Source organism: Delphinus delphis, chromosome 1 (assembly GCF_949987515.2).
Source record: "Delphinus delphis chromosome 1, mDelDel1.2, whole genome shotgun sequence".
Classification (NCBI taxonomy): domain Eukaryota; kingdom Metazoa; phylum Chordata; class Mammalia; order Artiodactyla; family Delphinidae; genus Delphinus; species Delphinus delphis.
Genome location: NC_082683.1, coordinates 87,656,824 through 87,676,169, shown reverse-complemented (window position 1 = coordinate 87,676,169; position 19,346 = coordinate 87,656,824). Strand labels below are relative to the sequence as shown.

The 19,346-nt window shown below is 33.8% G+C and overlaps 2 protein-coding genes across 3 annotated transcripts in view; both read right to left on the bottom strand.

Annotated features, from left to right (window-relative positions):
* The window catches only part of MFSD14A (major facilitator superfamily domain containing 14A), a 49,662-nt gene extending 42,087 nt beyond the window's left edge, over positions 1 to 7,575 (bottom strand). Inside the window, exon 1 of the mRNA XM_060026187.1 lies at positions 2,453 to 7,575. Coding sequence (XP_059882170.1) covers positions 2,453 to 2,560 — 108 coding nt within the window. The 5' untranslated portion in view covers positions 2,561 to 7,575. The remainder of the gene's footprint in view (positions 1 to 2,452) is intronic.
* A 137-nt stretch (positions 7,576 to 7,712) lies between these two features.
* Positions 7,713 to 19,346, bottom strand: part of SLC35A3 (solute carrier family 35 member A3) — a 31,163-nt gene continuing 19,529 nt past the window's right edge. For both annotated transcript variants that reach the window (XM_060026238.1, XM_060026245.1), the window contains exons 6-8: positions 16,225 to 16,343; positions 14,279 to 14,412; positions 7,713 to 8,896 (exon numbers count right to left, since the gene is read on the bottom strand). In XM_060026238.1, the coding sequence (XP_059882221.1) occupies positions 8,806 to 8,896; positions 14,279 to 14,412; positions 16,225 to 16,343 (344 nt within the window). In that variant the 3' untranslated portion in view covers positions 7,713 to 8,805. The remainder of the gene's footprint in view (positions 8,897 to 14,278; positions 14,413 to 16,224; positions 16,344 to 19,346) is intronic.

Genomic DNA, 19,346 nt, shown 5'->3' with positions numbered 1-19,346 from the left:
GTAACCACTAGAACAGAAAACCCTTTCTAAACATAAAAAGAAATTTTAAAAGCAAGGAACACACTCCACAGGGTGAAACGCAATAAATATAGCAATGTACACACTTTATTTTTTTAAAAGAAACACAGGAAAGATAAACTAGCAACTAATGAAAATAATTATCTATAGGAGGTGATTAGGAATGGGCTGGAGGCATAGGCATGGCAGCTTGGCTAATCTGAGTATACTTTTTATATAGTTTTAACTTTGAACCATGTAAATGCTTCACGTATTCAAAAGCAATAAAATTTTTAAATTAAATATGAAATTGAATACAAACAAAAACAAACTAAACTAGTTAGATCACAGTGATAGCATAACCATGTAGAGAAAATAGTAATTTACATTAACTTTTGAACATACTCTCAGTGGGCTATTCTAAGGACAAAGAGAACTGCAAATTTTATTCAATATGTTTTCCATTAGTAATACTGGTATTGTAGTGCTGAAACATAAGCTATATAATAAAACATATAAGCAAATATGCTAATGTTACTCAGAACCAATATTTTCACTGTAAGAGAAAAGAGAGGCAAATATAAAGAAAAAAGCTTGTAATACTAATTTTTAATTGTAAACATTGATTTAAATTCATGAACTCTTAAAAATGTTATTTCCTAGCTCTGCCCACTGATATATGGCTCATAAGTAAATGGAGTTCAAATTCCATTCCCCCTAAAAGGAATAGATAGGGCTCCTTGGAGAAATAGCTGATATTCCCCAGCTTTGGAACAGGACAAGTACGAGGCAAGTCTAGAACATATTGTTGTACCTGAAGCAAGGAGGACCTCAGAGACTAATGTGGTCATGTCTAACAGAACAGAAGCTAGCTTCTAGTGACCTCCACTGGCTACTGGCTTACAATATGAACATCAAAAGGAAATGTGACTGGGGAATTCCCTGGAGATGCAGTGTTTAGGACTCCACACTCTCACTGCTGAGGGCCTGGGTTCGATCCCTGGTCAGGGAACTAAGATCTCATAAGCCGTGAGGCACAGCTAAAAAAACAAACAGAAAAACAAAACAAAACAACAAAACTGTGACTGTAATTAGCTATAATGTTTACACTGAAGATTAAGGACAGTGATCTGGGGAAAAAAAAGAGGGCTTTGGGAACAAGAAAGGAGGGAAAATAGTCTTTTTAAAATAGAGGAATAGAAACTATATAATAAATGTAGAAGAAAATTAGAGAATTAAAAAATTTTAAATCACTATTTTGCACCTCAGTGTGATAAATGATTCAGTTAAGAATCATCAGTTGATGCTAAAACCATTGAGTGAAAGGCTGGTAGGAAAAAGAACATTCCCATGGTGCCAAAATACTACCCTAAAGAATACTAATTACTAAGGGGAGAAAATGACCTTTACAATGGAAAGATCTGTTAGTCACCACCTTGACTGAATGATTATCATCAATGAGACAATCTAGAATTATGTGTCTTCTAATGTGATACAATATAAAACGTAAAAGATAATCTGAAATATTCTTTCCCAAAACATTTAACCTGAAGTTAATCAAACCTACAGACTTCCAGTTTGAAGGAAATGCAAAGAATAAAGGGAACAAATCAAGGATATTGACAGATCATGGATGGATGCCAAGTGACTTACACTCTTCAAAAAGTCACATCATGGGGGAAAAAAAGCCATTGGGGTACAGGGAAGGATCTTCTAGACTAAAAGAGACAATCAAATAGAAAGTATGATCCTCATCTGAATCCTGGATCAAAGCCAAAAAAACCTGTAAAAGGTCATTTTTTGAGACAACTGGAAATATCTGAATATGAACGTAGGTGATACAATAAAATTAAATTTTCTTAAGTGTGATAATGGGATTGAATTTAATTAGAAAAATGTCCATATTTTTAGAAGTGTCCTGATAAAGCTAGTATGGCAAAATGTTAATTGTTGAATTCAGGTGGACGGCAAATGGGTATACTATTATTTCAACTTTTATATACTTTAAAATTTTTTCAAAATGAGAAGCTGGGGAAAATTTAAATTAAAAAAAAAAGGTCTTTTAACAATGCTTACTTTGTGAGTACACGGAGATGACCCATGAATTTTTCAAAACTAAGCTGACAATCATAGCATGATTGAAGTCATTAAAACAGCAATAACAGTATAAAAACGAAATATTAAAAGCAAAAACAGGGGAATTCCCTGGCCGTCCAATGCTTAGGACCCCGCGCTTTCAGTGCCGAGACCCAGGTTCAATCCCTGGTCAGGGAACTAACATTCCGCAAACTGTGCGGCGCGACAAAAAGGCCTTTAAGATGAATGGAGACAAATATAAAGTAATGAAAATTTGGGGCATTATATATATATAACATCCAAAGTAAGCTTCAGATTTTAAAAGTTTAGAATTCATAGCAGTATTCTGAAACAGCCGTAAAATGAAACATAAACTCACCTCTGTCCTTTTCTGTAATCCTATTAGCATCCAAGAAATATTACTGTTGCTATCTTTAAAAACCTGTTGAAGCAGCTTGCATATATTAGAAAAAGCACTTAGCATCATAATTTTTAATTGCTGTATTTACTATCCAAGCAAAATAGAATAAAATGGAACATAATAAAACTTCAGCCTAAAGGAGAAAACTTAAACCCTCAATTATTAGAAATTGTGTTTTTGTATATACAATGTTTTTTAAAAGAACAAACACATAAACTCACATCCACAGATTTTGTTTAAAATATACAAGTGAAGTCTGATTTAACACATTTAACTAAACCTTTTAAATACTTTACATTTAAAGTACATTTTTTTAGAGTGAATTTTCAGATGATTACCCCAAAACACTGTAACAGCATTCATTATTCTTTTAAATCCTCAGTAAGTTCAAGTTAAAAAAGGATGAACGTGTGTATCTCAGGTAAACTATTCCCAAAGGAGTATCATTACTGTTTGTTTTAAAGAAGTTACTTTTAACATATTAGAAACCCTAAATAAATAAATGTAAATAAATGCATAAATGAAAAAACCTGATTAGATCCAATGGAGGGCTGATACTTAACCCCAATAAAGGATGACTGGAAATGTGGAGCTGTCAGTTAACAGTGAAGGCCTACTATGAGCCAAACTAAAGTGATGGCTACTGGTAATTTACAGTTAGCTCAGGGAGCACCCTTCTAGTTGCTAGATGGGATGCTGCCCAATTCATGAATCGTCAAAAAAGCCAACTAGATCTTCTAAATAAATAAAATTAGCTCAAAATTGTATGTTAATATACAGCATAGATTAAAAGTTTATAAATTAATTTTTAAATGTCTTTTAAGTATTCCAACATTTAATAAAATTGTAATTAAATATCAGAACTGAAAACTAAATAAATACTACATATGCTACTTAGCACTGTATCTGATTATGTTTTTCTGCCCTTGAGTCATGTTCAGAATCATTTCACAAAATTTCTGAAATTAAAAATGACAATGTATAAATGTCTCCATAAACAATTGTCATTGCTTGTGTCATCCTCATCAGTTCAGAAGTATGTGTATGAGAGACGAATGGCCACCGTGTAAGGAATTTGGCCTTACCCAGAGTTCTGGCCTTTATCGTCAGGAGGTCCCAGTGAGAGGAATGTCTTTGTTATTCATATTGGGCTCCTCAAATCACATCTTATAATTTATGCTAACATGAGCCCCTAGAGCCTGATGTCAGCTAGTTCTCCAGGGAGGGTCAGGGCTGGAGAGTGAGTTCAACCATGTGTGCAAAGAATCTATCAATCATGCCAAGTAATAAAACTTCAGTAAAAATCTGAACACCAAAGCGTGGGTGAACTTACCCGATTGGCAGTACTTGCGTGTAGTATCATAAATTGTGGCCAGAGTATATAACATTGTCTAAGACTCCACAGGGAGTGGACAATTGGAAAGGACGACTGGAGTTTGGACCCCTCCTAGACTCTGCCCTATGTGTCTCTTCCTTTGGCTGGTTCTAACTTGTATTCTTTCTCTGGAATAAATGTGATTATAATAGCTTTCAGTGAGTTCTTTCTAGTGAATTATTGAGCCTGAAGGTGAATTTGGGAAACCTCTGAATTTATAGTCACCAAGACACTCTACTATAGTACAATTTCAAATCTTTGGGATTTGAAATTCGGCAATTTATTTCCTCTGATATTTTCTCCTCTGGAATGTGTATGTAATCAATCCTGCTTTGAAAAAATTCTCTTTTTAAGAACAGTAAGAAAGACAATTATGATTACTAACACTGGTCACTATCTGACTGTGTTGAACGGCAGTGGTATCTATAAGATTTAGATTATGGGGCGTATTTGCATAGCACAGGATTCAAGGATTTTGATATACTTTCAATGAAAGTATTACAATAAAAAAAATATTTAAAGATTTTCAGTTAGTGCTTCTGAGAAGATACCAAAGAAGGGTATACATTTTAATGCTGATATTATTTTAGTAACATTTTAAAACAGCATTTTGTACAAGGTTACTTCAGTAATAAAGGTGGAAATAAAATCCTTTATATTGCTTATCATTTGATCTCTATGCATTGAATTGATAGTCACAATAGAAACAATTATATTCAAATTATGAAGAAAACTGGGAATTTCCTGGCGGTCCAGTGGTTAGGACTCCGTGCTTCCACTGCAGGGGGCACGGGCTTGATCCCCGGTCGGGGAACTAAAATCCTCCAAGCCGTGCGGTGCAGCCAAAAAACAAATATGAAAAAAATATATACCGATTACTGTAATTTCTTAACTTTGAGGCTAGCAAAGAGATAATTTATTTAAAGCAAAAAAATTTTAGACTGGTATCATCATACAGGTAGAGAAATTCTAACGAGTTTAAATAAAATCCAGTCTTTCATGCTAAGGCATAGGCTAGTAAAAAGGAAGATCACACACATGATAAAGGTAACTTGAGAGGTAGGGAAAGGCTCAGTGAGTCATTTTTGATATATAGAGAGGAGACTAATTCATGGTTAAGTCAAGCACGGGTGAACAGGGAAACAAGGAAATATAGGAAAAAATTTACATAGTTATGAAAATAATCTATTTCCATAAATCTACTGAATAGATAATAACTGGATACCAAAAAATGACAAAGAGAAATTTATCAATTAAAAAGCCATTTAACAAAAGACCAATTTACAGATTCCTTTGAATTATGTCCATAAAAAATTTAAATATACAAATCACAGCCCCAAACCCAAAAGAATCTTCCTAAACAAAGGAAATACACATATAGACAAATTCAGAATCCAAATCATTAAAAAAATAGTTTAAAAATCACAGTAAATTATATCTTATAATAAGAAATAAAAAACCAAAATGACAGTTATATACAATTGTTAAAGTTTCAAAATTTCAATGATGGAGCAATAGTACCATAATTTATTTAAATAAGTTCTGTTCACTAATACTTGTATAATATACCTATTTTAATATTCTGTTAGATAATGGATTTAAATAGCAAATGTTGAAACAATGAAAAAATTGAATTATATTCTTAAAACATCCTAATTTTGCCTATGTGTCCAAAATTGTGAATTACAGTAATGTTCTCCAGAAAAGTCAGGTATTTGGTAAAGCAAGGCACATAGGACCAGGTTTTGATAAAGGTGCTTTTTCTTTGGTCCTATAATTACTTTAAATATGCTACATATCTGGGAGATCCTTAAGATGACTTTCGATATAGCATAAATAACTTTCATAAACTCTTTCTTATGTAGAGCATACATTCATATGTAATTAAATATTATGACAACGAAAGTGTAAATAAAATGAGTGATGCTAAACCCTGTTTTTAAAAACAAAACAACTCAGGTGACTATACAATGACATTTTAAAAGTCTAATAATTTGATATGTAGGAAAAGTGTATCAATTCTTAAGGATAGTTTGTATTACACTAAGTCTACTGAGCACAAAGTCAATTAATTTCCACTCAGATTCTGTCTCTTTAGATTCTAGTTTAAATATCAAACCACCTTTCCTTCTATGAAATTGTGACATTCAATATAAATTGATGTAAATATTTAAGTTTTGCATCTCTAAACTACATTTTCCACCATAAAAGTAGTCTACAATGTCTCTAAAAATCACTTATTATAGAATTGATAATATTACTGTGTTGATACATCTACATGTTGCATTTCAAAATTTTCTTCCAAAATACCATATTCTTAAGTTTTATAGAACTATCAGTTGGCACTCTTCTCCCATAAGTTAGCACATTTTTATAATGAACAAAGTAGTAACATGTAAACTCTAAAAAGTATAAGAATTTAAATAATCAAGGAGTCATCATTATAAAAGACTGATACAATAAGGCTTCTGGAGGTCATCAAAATATACAGCACACACAGAAGAAAACAGCATTATCTGTATATATGACATGATCTAGGATACAGGTCCACCTTCTCAAATATGATTATTTCTTTATGAATCACAAACTACACAACCAAATCTCTAATAACGTTTTCAAACCTACTAGAAAAGCAAAATATAAATTATGCCTGTCTAATAAAAGTTTGCTTTGCAAATAGACTATTTTGCCCTTTCTCAGAACTCTTGATTACATTTTATAAACTTTGGTGGGAATCTTGAAAATTGTGTTATTTTGGACACCTGAAAATATATTACTATTGTAACTAACATGTCTGATGTCCAATAATTTGCTGTATCATTTTTTGCAGTGTTAAAATTGAGACTAAACCTGAATTAACAATTAATTATGAATGCACACTGAATTAACACATAAGTACCCAACCAGTACTTCAGTGTGAGCTGAACATAAATCTTTATATTTAGTCTTGAATTCTGTGCATTATAGGATTTAGATTTCCCTTAGCAGTAAGTAATAAGATGTAAGCCTGAATGTTGTTACAGTCTAAAAACACCATTCTCAAATTGTGGTAAAGTTATTAAATAAATACTCTAAAAGGTGGTCACTGAAAGTCGTAAGTCAGAGTTCCAGAAAGTTTGCTTGGTGCCAACTTGGAATCACCAGCAGATTAATTTAAAATACTTTGTGATTTTAAGCATTTTTTAAAACTCTGTATGGAATATATTAGGCTTTTGTCCTGTAGAGGCTAGGTTTGCCTCAGCAAAGTAACACAGCCAGTCCTAATTAGCCAAGAATAGCCAACAGTTTGTAACATAGTATTTTTCAGCCAAATTTTGTTTAACAAAATCCATTAGAATTATATAAAAATATTTATTTTTTACAGATTTATACTATTAGAACAGGAGACTTTTAAAAATATATAATGTATGAAAGAAAAAAATAAATTCCTATACATAATAGGTAATTCTGTCTCTAGTCAATAATTAAATTAAACCCATATTCCAATTTTAGAAAGTATTTGTGCCCACCTGTTCATTTGATCATTTCTGCTATATTTTCTCTCCCTGAACCAATTTATTAAATAACTCATGTAATTTGCAATCTCAACTCCAGTGCTAATCAAAGGGAAAGGAAACCACTATTGTAAAGCAAAGCTGTGGCTCCTTCCTGGCAGCTTTTGTAGGGTCACAGAAAGGGAATTCAGAATTCAGCTGCCTCTCCCAGACATGCATCAGAGAATTCCTGGGAATGGTGGGTTTATGAGAGGCCTAGAAAGTTCTTCTGAGCAGCCTTGAATTTATACTTACAGTGCCATTTAAAATAATGTAATATCATGGCAATCTGGAATGTCTCCAAGAAAAGTCATTTTGGTCTCAATTTATTGACATCTGTACTACTATTTTTTTGGTTTTGTCAACAGTTGTACATTAAAAGAAGTTTTTACAGATCAATGAGTAAAATATTCATCTAAAAATGCTCTAGTTATTATACAGTATATGCTTTGATAGTTCAAAATTCTCCAAATGGAGACATTAGACAATAATTATTGTTTTAAATTATTATGAGTATTTAAATTACATTTTAAAACTTTAATGGAAATTAACACACACAGAAATTTATTTTAAAGTAATATTAAGGATTTATCTGATTTACAGAAAAGAAATACAATTAAGAGATTAAGGACAAAACTCCATTAGTGTAAAAGTAACTGGCTACTATCTAGCACAGGAACAACTGGATTGCTTGCTTCCAGCAGTTCTGAAGCACTAAAAGATCTTAAAATGTAGGTGGAGAAATAGATGTGTATATTTCTTTACATTAAATTTAAATATGAAATTTATTGTCTGACAAATCAGACCCAGAATGTTACTTTATCAATTTTTATGCAGTTGAACATTTGCAACATATAGCAATCTTTTGTTCAGTAATCTTCTGTATAAATATAAAAATCTGAGATACATGAAAATGTTTTTCAAATCATCCTATTTCTTCACAGCTTTATAGGTAATTATAATTTTCAAACTTTGAATATCCATGTTATTTGATATATCTGTACAGAAAGAGTAAGATAAAAAACATTTAATACGATTAAATATATCTAATTTGCAAAATTGATGTCTGACATTTGTTGTGTGCTCTTGCAAAGAATGCATAGGATATTTCTGCAGCAATCAAAAACATAAAATCTTTTTAAACTCAGATTTCAAGTTTCCTCCAATAATTATTCTAATCCCTGGAAATACTTTCAAGTTTTGATTTCTTGATGCAATAGGCATTTTGTTACATATACATATATTTTATCCTTAAACTTTCATATTTTCAAACCATTTGAACATTATGATCAGATTCAGCATGATGATTTTTTTCTTAGAATCTGTAGAAGTCCTCTGTGCAGGATTAATGTTGAGATTCCTAGTGCACCATTGTGAAAAACCAGATAAAGACAGTATTACCACTATGCTTTAGTGGGATTTCCTGCAGGTTTAGGATCATAACCATATAGGAAAGTAGCTGTTATTACAAGGATGGCTCCAAGGAAAAAGACACTAAATAGATGAAGAAGAAATGAAAAAGAGAAAATCAGATTAAAAACAAAACAAGTCATATTTCTTTACTATAAAAACAAATATAATTTGGGACAAAATGTTCCAGTAACATGGCTAACAAATACTGAGTACTTACTACATTCCAGATATTTAGCTAAGTGTTTTACATGCATTATCTCATTTAGTTCTCACAACAACCTTATAAGGAAGGACTAGCACTGTCCTCATTTGTTTATATATAAGGAAACAGGTTTAGAGAATTTAAGTAATTTGCTTAAAGTCCCACAGCTTGAAGTGGGAGATAGAATTCAAACTCAGGTATGTTTAACTCTAGAGCCAAGCCTGCACTTTCATCCACTGTGCTATACTGTAGTCTCCCAAAGCAAAGATGTATAAAAGGTTGTATTTCATCTTTTTTCAAAACCATTTTTTAAAATCGAAGTATAGTTAATTTACAATATTGTGTTAGTTTCAGGTGTACAGCAAAGTTATTCAGTTATACATATATGTATATATAGTATTTCATTGTAATGTGCCTTTTGCCTATAATACATTGAATAATAAGAGATCTCGATTTTTTTAAAAATTTGAATATATAAAGGGAAAATTGCATTCTTTTCAAACCACAGTAAAGTTCAGTTTAAAATACAAGGTAGTAATAAGCAAAACTCAGGATTTTTATAGGATGCTTTACAAAAGGAAATAAGACTGAATGCAGGAAGACTTGGTTTCTTCTTTAGTTTATCTATCCATATATATAATATACCTTACTATAAACAGGAAATGAATTTAAACTGGTACTGGAACTCAAACTGAATGTAAACTGGAATATCAGTCTTAACTTTTAACATGTACATTCTTCAAAGTGCTGTTACAGGGACATGAATTAGTCTTGCTTTTACAGTTTTTATTAACAGTTTGAAATCACTCCCCTGCCTCAAAAAAAAAATGTTCTATAAGGGAAAAAGATCACTAATCCTTATTATGAGTTAAAGGGCCCTTCATAATATGGTCCTTCCAACCTTATCTCCCACACTCCACCCCACCCCATCTATAATTCAGCCACTCCATTTAGTGAACACAACATGCCTTTCAGGGCAGTATCCTTGTAGATGCTATTCCTCTGCCTGCAGTGTCCCTCCCAAGAAAACTGCTTATTCATAACAACTCAGGTCTTAAGTCTCCAAGACTAACTCCCTTAAGCAGAGTTACTCTATGGTAACACTTTATCACACTGTAGTAAATAATGTGTTATTTACATTCTGCTCCCTGCTGCCATGTGTTCCTCATTCATCATTATATTCCTAGTACCTAGCATATATAGGGAGCTTAATCATTATCTGTTATGATAAATCTAGTGTTGACTTGATGCAGATGTGTAACTTTTCAAACACCTTGAATACATATATACATATAAGATTAAGAGAACATAAAACTTCCTATAATGTAAATATCTTGAAGAAAATTACTACCACAGGAATATTTGGTAACTATTTAGGCTGCATAAGCTTCTGACTGAGCACTTTCTTTGTCAATCATTATGAGTTTCTCTTAACTTTCCAGAAATCTGGAATTGCATAGAATCACATGCTCAGTTGGAAAGTTGTCTGATCCAACTTTCTACCCACCGTAGGAACCCATTGTATGATATTTCTAACAGGATCTACTAGACCAGGGGTCCCCAATCCTGGCCTGTTAGGAACCGGGCCACACAGCAGGAGGGGAGCGGCAGGCAAGTGAGCAAAGCTTCATCTGTATTTACAGCCGCTTCCCATCACTTGCATTACTGCCTGAGCTCTGCCTCTTGTCAGTATCATGGTGAGTTGTATAATTATTTCATTATATATTACAATGTAATAATAATAAAGTGCACAATAACTGTAATGTGTTTGAATCATCCCGAAACCATCCCTCCCCGTAAGGCTGTGGAAAACCTGTCTTCCACAAAACTGGTCCCTGGTGCCAAAAAAAGTTGGGGACCGCTGTACTAGACTATCTACTGTCAGGAAACCCCTGCTTCCCAAGCCAGCTATTTTTTAGGTAGTTCTGAGAGAAATAATTTTGTTAAGGAAAAAGCTATCAGAATTTAATATTTCAAGGATTTGAGCCCCCTCTTTCTAATGGAATTGTGTATATACTTCCATTGCTGCATTGATCATAGTTATAATTTATTCTCATGCCCATCTCTCCAGTCACTGTGATCTCCTTGAAGATAGAAAATCATATCTTATTCAGGCATTCCTGTTTTTCCAGGATCTAGTACACTGGCAGGCAGACATATAGTGGACACAATAAATTTTTGATAAAAGAATAAGCAAGCCTAAATACAAGGATGGTAATACCAATAAGCAAAATAATGAGCACAAAAAAAATAGGAAAGGGAATACTGGTAATATATCAGTAGAGATGTCTAGCAGTCAGTTGAAAATAGGGATCTAGAGTTATCTTCATAGAGAGGACAGGTAAGACATGGCAGTGGATGAGATAGATAAGAGAGTGAATGAAGACTGACAGTTACCAAAGGAACAATCAGAAAGGCAGGTACGGGGGTCAGGGGTACTACTTCTGAGAAACCAAAAAACTTTCAGGAGGTGAAATGGGTATAACAAAGGAAAATATATTATTATATTCACAATATAGATCATTGCATTTATTGGATAATAGAAGTTCTCCACAAAAGAAAGAATACATAAAGATGGAGGGCCTAGCTATCTATTTTAGGAAAAATAACCTGTCTTCTCCATCTGACTTGGTGTCCTATGCATATTCTCAAAACATTCATTCATTCAATAATAACAGTATCATTGTCTTTTCTCTTTTTAGCTTCATCCCAACATACCTTACATGCTCCCTCAGAAACATGGATTTACAAACACAGGTATGTAGCTTACTGAAAAACTCCTACTCTTTTGTCCCTCTGCTGGTTTACGTGATCATTTACTTGTTTATTCCCTGCATGATTTGAAGATTTAAAGTTAACACTTTGGCCTTATTTGATGTTTTTTTTTGAAAAAGGTATGCCTTTTTAAGTTACCCTAAAAATATACAAGTTCCAAACATTCTCAAATAATATTAAAGCATGTAATTTCCCCATTTAATATGTAGGGAATAAAGCATCACTAAGACATAGGTGCTAATTATTACGGTTGTCTCAATGTAAGTAATTCATTCCCGTATCAAGTTAAAAACATAAATACTTTTAAATTCATGCCTCAGAAAAATTACAGATTTCAACACGCATGTCCCAGACCTATTGTCCAAGTTGCTAGAGAAGAACCAAACCATAAATGTTCAATATAGAAACAGAATGAGCATATTACATTTTTCTACTATCAAATTCCACCCACAATCCTATCTCACTCTCACTAACACAAATTAATTTTACCAACTGTATTAAAATTTTAAGGTCTTGAACATTCATTCAACAAACATACTGAGTATCTATTATGTGCCAAACTCCAGCCTTGCTTACTTATTATCAGATGGTGGTAAGTCTTCTGAAGACAGGAGGAAAGAATGTTGGAAGAGGGGGTGCTTTTTCTTAGATCTCTTGATAAAGGGATATTTGAGCCAAGATCTAAGGACATGAGGGAGTATGCCATGTGAATATGTAGGGGATGCGTTTTCCAAGAAAAATAGGGCAAGTCAAAGCCCATAGCAAAGAAGTTACAATAGCAAAAAAAAAAAAAAATTAAAAAATTAAAAAAAGGTAAACAAGAGGAAAGTAATATCAGGTAAGGATAGAAAGGTAGCTAAAAGCCAAAGCAAATAGGCTGTCGATGGTGACAACTTTTGAGTGACATAGGAAGCAATTAGAGGGTTTCTGAGTCTGATCTGATTTACACTGAAAAGAACCATTCTGGTTACTGAATGGAGAAAATTCAGGGACACAGGTGAAGAGAAGAAGCAAGGAGACAAGTCAGGAGACTATTTCCTTAATCTAGACGATAAATGAGGGTGAATTGGATCGTGGTGGTAGCAGTAGAGGTTGTGAGAAATGATCAGCTTCTGGAGATATTAAAAAGGAAGAATTGACAGGATTTGCTTCTGGATTAGAATGACATGTGAGAGAATAGTAAAGAGAAGCTGACGACCTTACTTCACTAAGAAAATTTAAAATTTCCATACATTTTAACTTCCTCTTATAAAGCTATCTATATCCATAGCTATAGAGTCTGCCTTCTCTGAGGTTACTGTGGATATACTGTGTTCCTATCTAAGTCAGAAAGGATTTTGGCCTAAGCAACTGAAAGAATGAAGGTGCTGCCACTTACTAAATTGGGAACCCTGACAGAGATGGGGAATGAGTTAGACATTGAAGAAAATGTCAAACAGACAATTAGATATAAAAGCCTGGAATTCAAATTTAAATTTGAGAGTTATTAGCCTATAGATGGTATTTAAAGCCGTGAGAATAGAGATCACCAAGGGAGTGAGTGCAGATATAAGAAGTCCAAGGACAGATGAAGAGAGTACTCCCGAAGTTTAGAGAACGAGAAGATAAGGAGGGGAGTGAAGTTAGAGGAAACCATGAATGGTATCCTGGAATCCATTAAAACATAGTCTCATTACTCTGGGATTACAAATTAGTAATTGTAAAAAAAATAGAACTTTATTACACTTTACTCTTCCTCACTCTGTCCTCTCTCTTGGCATCCATGACACTACACGATCCTGGGTTTCCTGCCTCACCCATCATTCCTTTTGCAATTCTTTTTCAGACTATTCTTCTCCCTGCCACCACCTAATTGAATTTTCTCATGAGCCACCTTCTCTGTATAAACAGACTATCCTCTTCAAGAATGTCACCTACTCTCTTGGCTTTAGCTATATAAATTCTTCATTTAAAAATGTAATTATATGACTTATTTTATGACTTTTATGACTTACTAACTTTTAAAAATATGACTTGTAACTTTGGGAAAAAAACCTATTCAGATCTATTGAGAAAATTCTGGCGAGCCAAATTGTATAAATTGCTTTCCAGTGTTAGATTTTTTTTCATGCATTTAGTTTGAAACCTTTTTAAAAAGATAGTTAAATGGGGGGCTTCCCTGGTGGCTCAGTGGTTGAGAGTCCGCCTGCCGATGCAGGGGACACGGGTTCGTGCCCCGGTCCGGGAAGATCCCACATGCCGCGGAGCAGCTGGGCCCGTGAGCCATGGCCGCTGGGCCTGCGCGTCCAGAGCCTGTGCTCCGCAACGGGAGAGGCCACGACAGTGAGAGGCCCGCATACCAACAACAACAAAAAAAGATAAATGAATCTTACTATATTTCTTCAAAAGTTGTAATAGAACAAAATTTTTCAGATTAGATCTTATGAAAGACTCTTATTTTTCTATATACTTTTGGAGGTTTAAAGAAATAGAAAAGAATACACTACCTGGTTGGTACGAAATCTTGTAGCCAAAAATAAGATATCAGTGTTGATAATATTATGGACAGAGAGGTTGCAAATCCTTTTAAAATGTTATCCGCATACTTAATAACAGCAGCTATTACAAGGCCTCCCAGTGCCTGCAGAAGTTTTAAAAGATTATTTTAAAAAATAAACATATATAAAACTGCTTTTCAAAACCATCTCAATGAAGCTTCAGACTTTTTCCTATAACCTAATCCCATTAAAGTAAGTGATTTTTATTAAACATCTCATAACAAATGGACTTATAGGTTTTGTTCAGTAGCCCCCTTATTTCAAAAGGTATCTGACAAAGTAACTACCAGCATAATCTGAAGTTTGTTATAATGGAGTTTGACCATATTATGAATAAAACATCTATCCTCATCCAATTTAGTAATTAAACATCACTTGTTCAGACAAATGTGGGAAAATTGGACACACTGATTAGTGAAATATTTTTACTTTTGATTAAAAATAAACTGTAACTTGAAAGTTATTTTACTAGCCTTTTAATAGCCTAACTTGGATTTCTTCCTCTAGTTTCTTCCCATTCTAATCTACCTTTCATTGCTGTCAGATTACTCTTCCTAAAGCACTTTAATCATTCTCTTTAAGAGTGAAGAATTGGGCTTCCCTGGTGGCGCAGTGGTTGAGAGTCCACCTGCTGATGCAGGGGACACGGGTTCGTGCCCCAGTCCGGGAAGATCCCACATGCCGCGGAGCGGCTGGGCCCGTGAGCCATGGCCACTGAGCCTGCACGTCCGGAGCCTGTGCTCCACGACGGGAGAGGCCACAACAGTGAGAGGCCCACGTACCGCAAAAAAAAAAAAAAAAAAGAGTGAAGAACTTTCTACCAAATCCCTCTCAAATTCCAAATTGTGGCTACTTAAATAACAAAGTTTTACCATATCTCATAGTTTTGTTTTCTACCGAACCCTACATATCAGCTCCCAAGTCTGGGTTGCCCACTTTCACTGTACCTCTTCAAATGGTAGAAGCTTTATGAGAGAAAGTCACAAATTATGCCAAGTGAGCTCACTACAGATTGATGTTTGAGTCCTGGTATTTCTTAGCAGTGTTCTCATTCCCCTATTTACTCCCTCATACCAACTGTACCAAACCTTTTAAATTTTTCTCAAGTCTTTAGCCCCTCTTAAGGAAAGAGAGCTTCCCTCCTTGATAGGATAAAAGCCATCATACATAAACTCTCCTGACTTACCCTATCTCTACCTCAAATTTTCTCTGAATTTTCACTACCCTTGTCTCCTTTTCTCCTATATTAAAAATAGAAGTATCCTTCCTGCTTTCAAAACACAACTATCCTTTGCCACCTTCACCCATCCTCCCTAAGGGACCTTGTTTCTTACAGCTTCAAATACCTCTAGAGAAAGGCTTTGTGAAGGCAGAGACTTCTATCTTCATTTTTGTATCCTCCAGAGTACTCAGTAAGTATTTTTTGAAGATGAAATTACTCAACCCTTGAATAATTTCAAGTTATAAGCCGAGGTAATTTGATAGGAGTACTCCAATATGTAACCAAAATGTAAACTATAAACTGTTACAGATTTAAATATCTAGACCTGCTTCTTAAGCCTGAAATAGCTGACCACAGACTTCCTGTAAAATAATCAGAACAGTAGAAAAATTACAAGTTATATTTCTCCTCAGCTTTCAACTTTTATTCTTAAACTTGCATTTTCGTTATGTTAAATTTAAATACCATAAAGTTCATTCATGATTCATTTTCAAATAAGTTTTCATTACAGCATTTAGATCAGTTCTATTTTAACTTCCCTGAATAAACTAGAGATAATGAGAGTACTGATAGGAGGGACCCTTCTTCCTTATATCAGTATATCATAGCTACTTTGATTCTCTATATTAAAATAAAATTTATTAGCATAAATGTAAGACTTTAAATGCTTTACCTGAAGAACAACAACTATCCAGGTCAGCCAGTTATACCCCTGAAAAAATCCATTCTTTGATACCAGTTCTCCATCATAAACATATACACCCATTAATCCAAATATACTCCCAAAGAAACCTAAAATAAAAGTAAAGTCTATGTCAAACATCATTTAGTTTGCCTGGAGAGATATTTTTCTATAAACATTCCAAATAATTTTAAACTTAACTTTTCCTTTTCAATAAAATTGGACTACTTTAAAATTTTTTTACTTGTATAATTATATAAACTTAAGAAAAGTATACTTAGTACTATATTATGACTGTAATATAGACATGGGATATATAAAAGAACAGAGATTACCAACTTTGGAGGACTGAAAAAATATAGTGTATACATTCCAGGACGAAATGGCTCTCCCATTCAAATATTTCTAAAATGCTCACTTTTGGTGTATTTCATTGTATCTTATATCTTCCTATTGCTAGATCTAGATTTTCATATATTCACATTCATACATGCAGATATAATAGCTCAGGTATGTGGTCCAGCATTTTCCTTTATTTGGAAATTTTGGATGTACAATAATTAATAAACAAAAAATTAGAGCTAAGAAACAGTCAGCCATAGGCAACATCAGAATGTTGTTATTGAAGTCTCACTGTTAGGGAAAGTCAGCTCAGTGAGAGCCTGAAATGTGTCTTATTCACTGCTGAATCCCTTACTTCTACCACAGAGCTTATCACATGACTACTGGATCTAAGATTTCCTGGAGCAATCCTAAACTATGAATAAAGAAATGGATATTACAGGGGTCATCTCTTTGGGGCAGTCTGTAGTAAGATATGCAAAGAGTGCAGGGTAAAGCAATTTTTTATAAAGCCGCAACTACTCAAAGTATTCCACAGTGAAAAAGAACTAAAAGGGATGTGAAATGTTCTTTCTAAAATTTTATTTATGCCAACTCTATTATTTTAATATGTCTAATTTAGAACATGAAAAAAATACAAAATCACAAAAATAAACACTTCCAAGGGTATTACTCATATCTTTTTTAATTATAAAAATAACACTTGATAATTTAAAAAAATGTATAGAGTACAGAAGAGTATACACATGTCAGTATGTACAGATCTACTGCATTCTTCTATCAGTTGCGTAATATTCCATCGTACGGACAATAACAGTATGAAATACACATATAACGCCACATGCAACAAAATGTACTAAGTGCTTTATGTATGTTAACTCATATAACAACCCTATGAGGTGGACACTTCTAGTTCGTTTTACAGATGAACAAACTGAAGCAAAGAGAGGTTAAATAAACTTGCCCAAACTCATGTTGCTGGTTAGTGATGGATTCAAGATTTTAATCCAGGCAGAGAGGTTTTGAAGTCTATGATCCATTTAATCATATTGATAATTTATTTAACCAGTATTCTAAATGTTTTCTATTTTTTACAATTGTAACCAATGCTGAAATGAATAAACTTGGACATTTATCTTTGTTCTCTTGTATAAATATTTATATCTGTAGGATAAATTCTTATCCAGACATGGAATTTTTACATTAAAGCTGTAATTTATTTAAAATTTTGTTATATATTCCCAAATTGAGATCCAATAAGGTTACATCAGTCTACCAGTTGCCCCTCCATATTCGCAGGTTTTGCATCCACAGATTCAACCATCCGTGAATCAAAAATGTAAAAAAAAAATTCCAGAAAGTTCCAAAAAACAAAACTTGAATTTGCCAGCACAGCAACTTATTTACAAAGCATTTACACTGTATTAGGTATTATAAATAATCTAGAGATGATTCAGTGTATATGAGAAGATTGCATAAGTCATATGCAAACACTATACACCATTTTATACAAGGGACTTGATCATCCACGGCAGTCCTGGAACCAATCCCCCACAGATACCAAGGGAAGACTGTACTCCTAGCAACCTAAGGTAACAAGAGTTCCTGCTTCTCCATTCTGTGGCTAATATTGGATCTTATCAATTAGCTAATCTTTGACCGTTGATGTTTGAAAACTTCTATACATTGTTTTGTTTTTGTAATCTCGAGTTCTATAACTTATTTATGTATCCTTTTCAAAACTTTGAGTTATTACCATTACCATTAGATTGTGTTATGAGGTCAAACCAAAGAATAAGAAATCCATGAAATACCACAGTCATGAATTCTGACCTTTCATTTTTATCTTAAAATCGAGAAAATTTGGGGTAACTCATACAAACCTGAATATTTCTTTCTTTTCTGATATTTGCGTATTAATGTAAATAGCTGACATAAGTGCTTAGGCACTAATAAAGCACAAGGCACTTTATTCTAAACACTTTACATGTATTATCTCATTTAATCCACATAGCAACATATGAAATAAGTACCATAATTAAGTATATTTTATAGATGAGGAAGCAGAGAGGAAGGTTAAGTAAGTTCTGTAATGCCACACACGTGGTAGGTAATAAAATCAGGATTTGGGGCTTCCCTGGTGGCACAGTGGTTGAGAGTCCGCCTGCCGATGCAGGGGACACGCGTTCGTGCCCCGGTCCGGGAAGATCCCACATGCCGCGGAGCGGCTGGGCCCATGAGCCGTGGCCACTGAGCCTGCAGGTCCGGAGCCTGTGCTCCGCAACAGGAGAGGCCACAACGGTGAGAGGCCCACGTACCGCAAAAAAAAAAAAAAAAAATCAGGATTTGAGTGGTCAGACTACCAAACCAAGAGTTCTTAACCACTATGCTATAGATATACTCTTTCTGAAATGGTGAATGCTTTTCAAGTCTGAACTTGCCTTCTAGACAAACTGAACAAAGGGAAGCTAATTTAGTTTTCAAAAATATTTACCTTGACATTCTTAAAAAAAAAAAAAAACACACGATACATTTCTACAAATTTTGCAGAGAAACAAATAAATACTATGAGATAAAATGAAGGTTCAGTCTGTTTGTCATCATATTATGTGAAAACAGCTGAAAGAATGGACTTTAATCAAATTTTGAAGGTTTGTCTTAAAATACAGGCCATTAGGATTACAGACAATTCACTGTATAGGGCCTGGAAGGGCCTGTTATGACTGCTATCAGGAAACATGGTATAGCTATTAAGCTGATGTGAAGGAAAA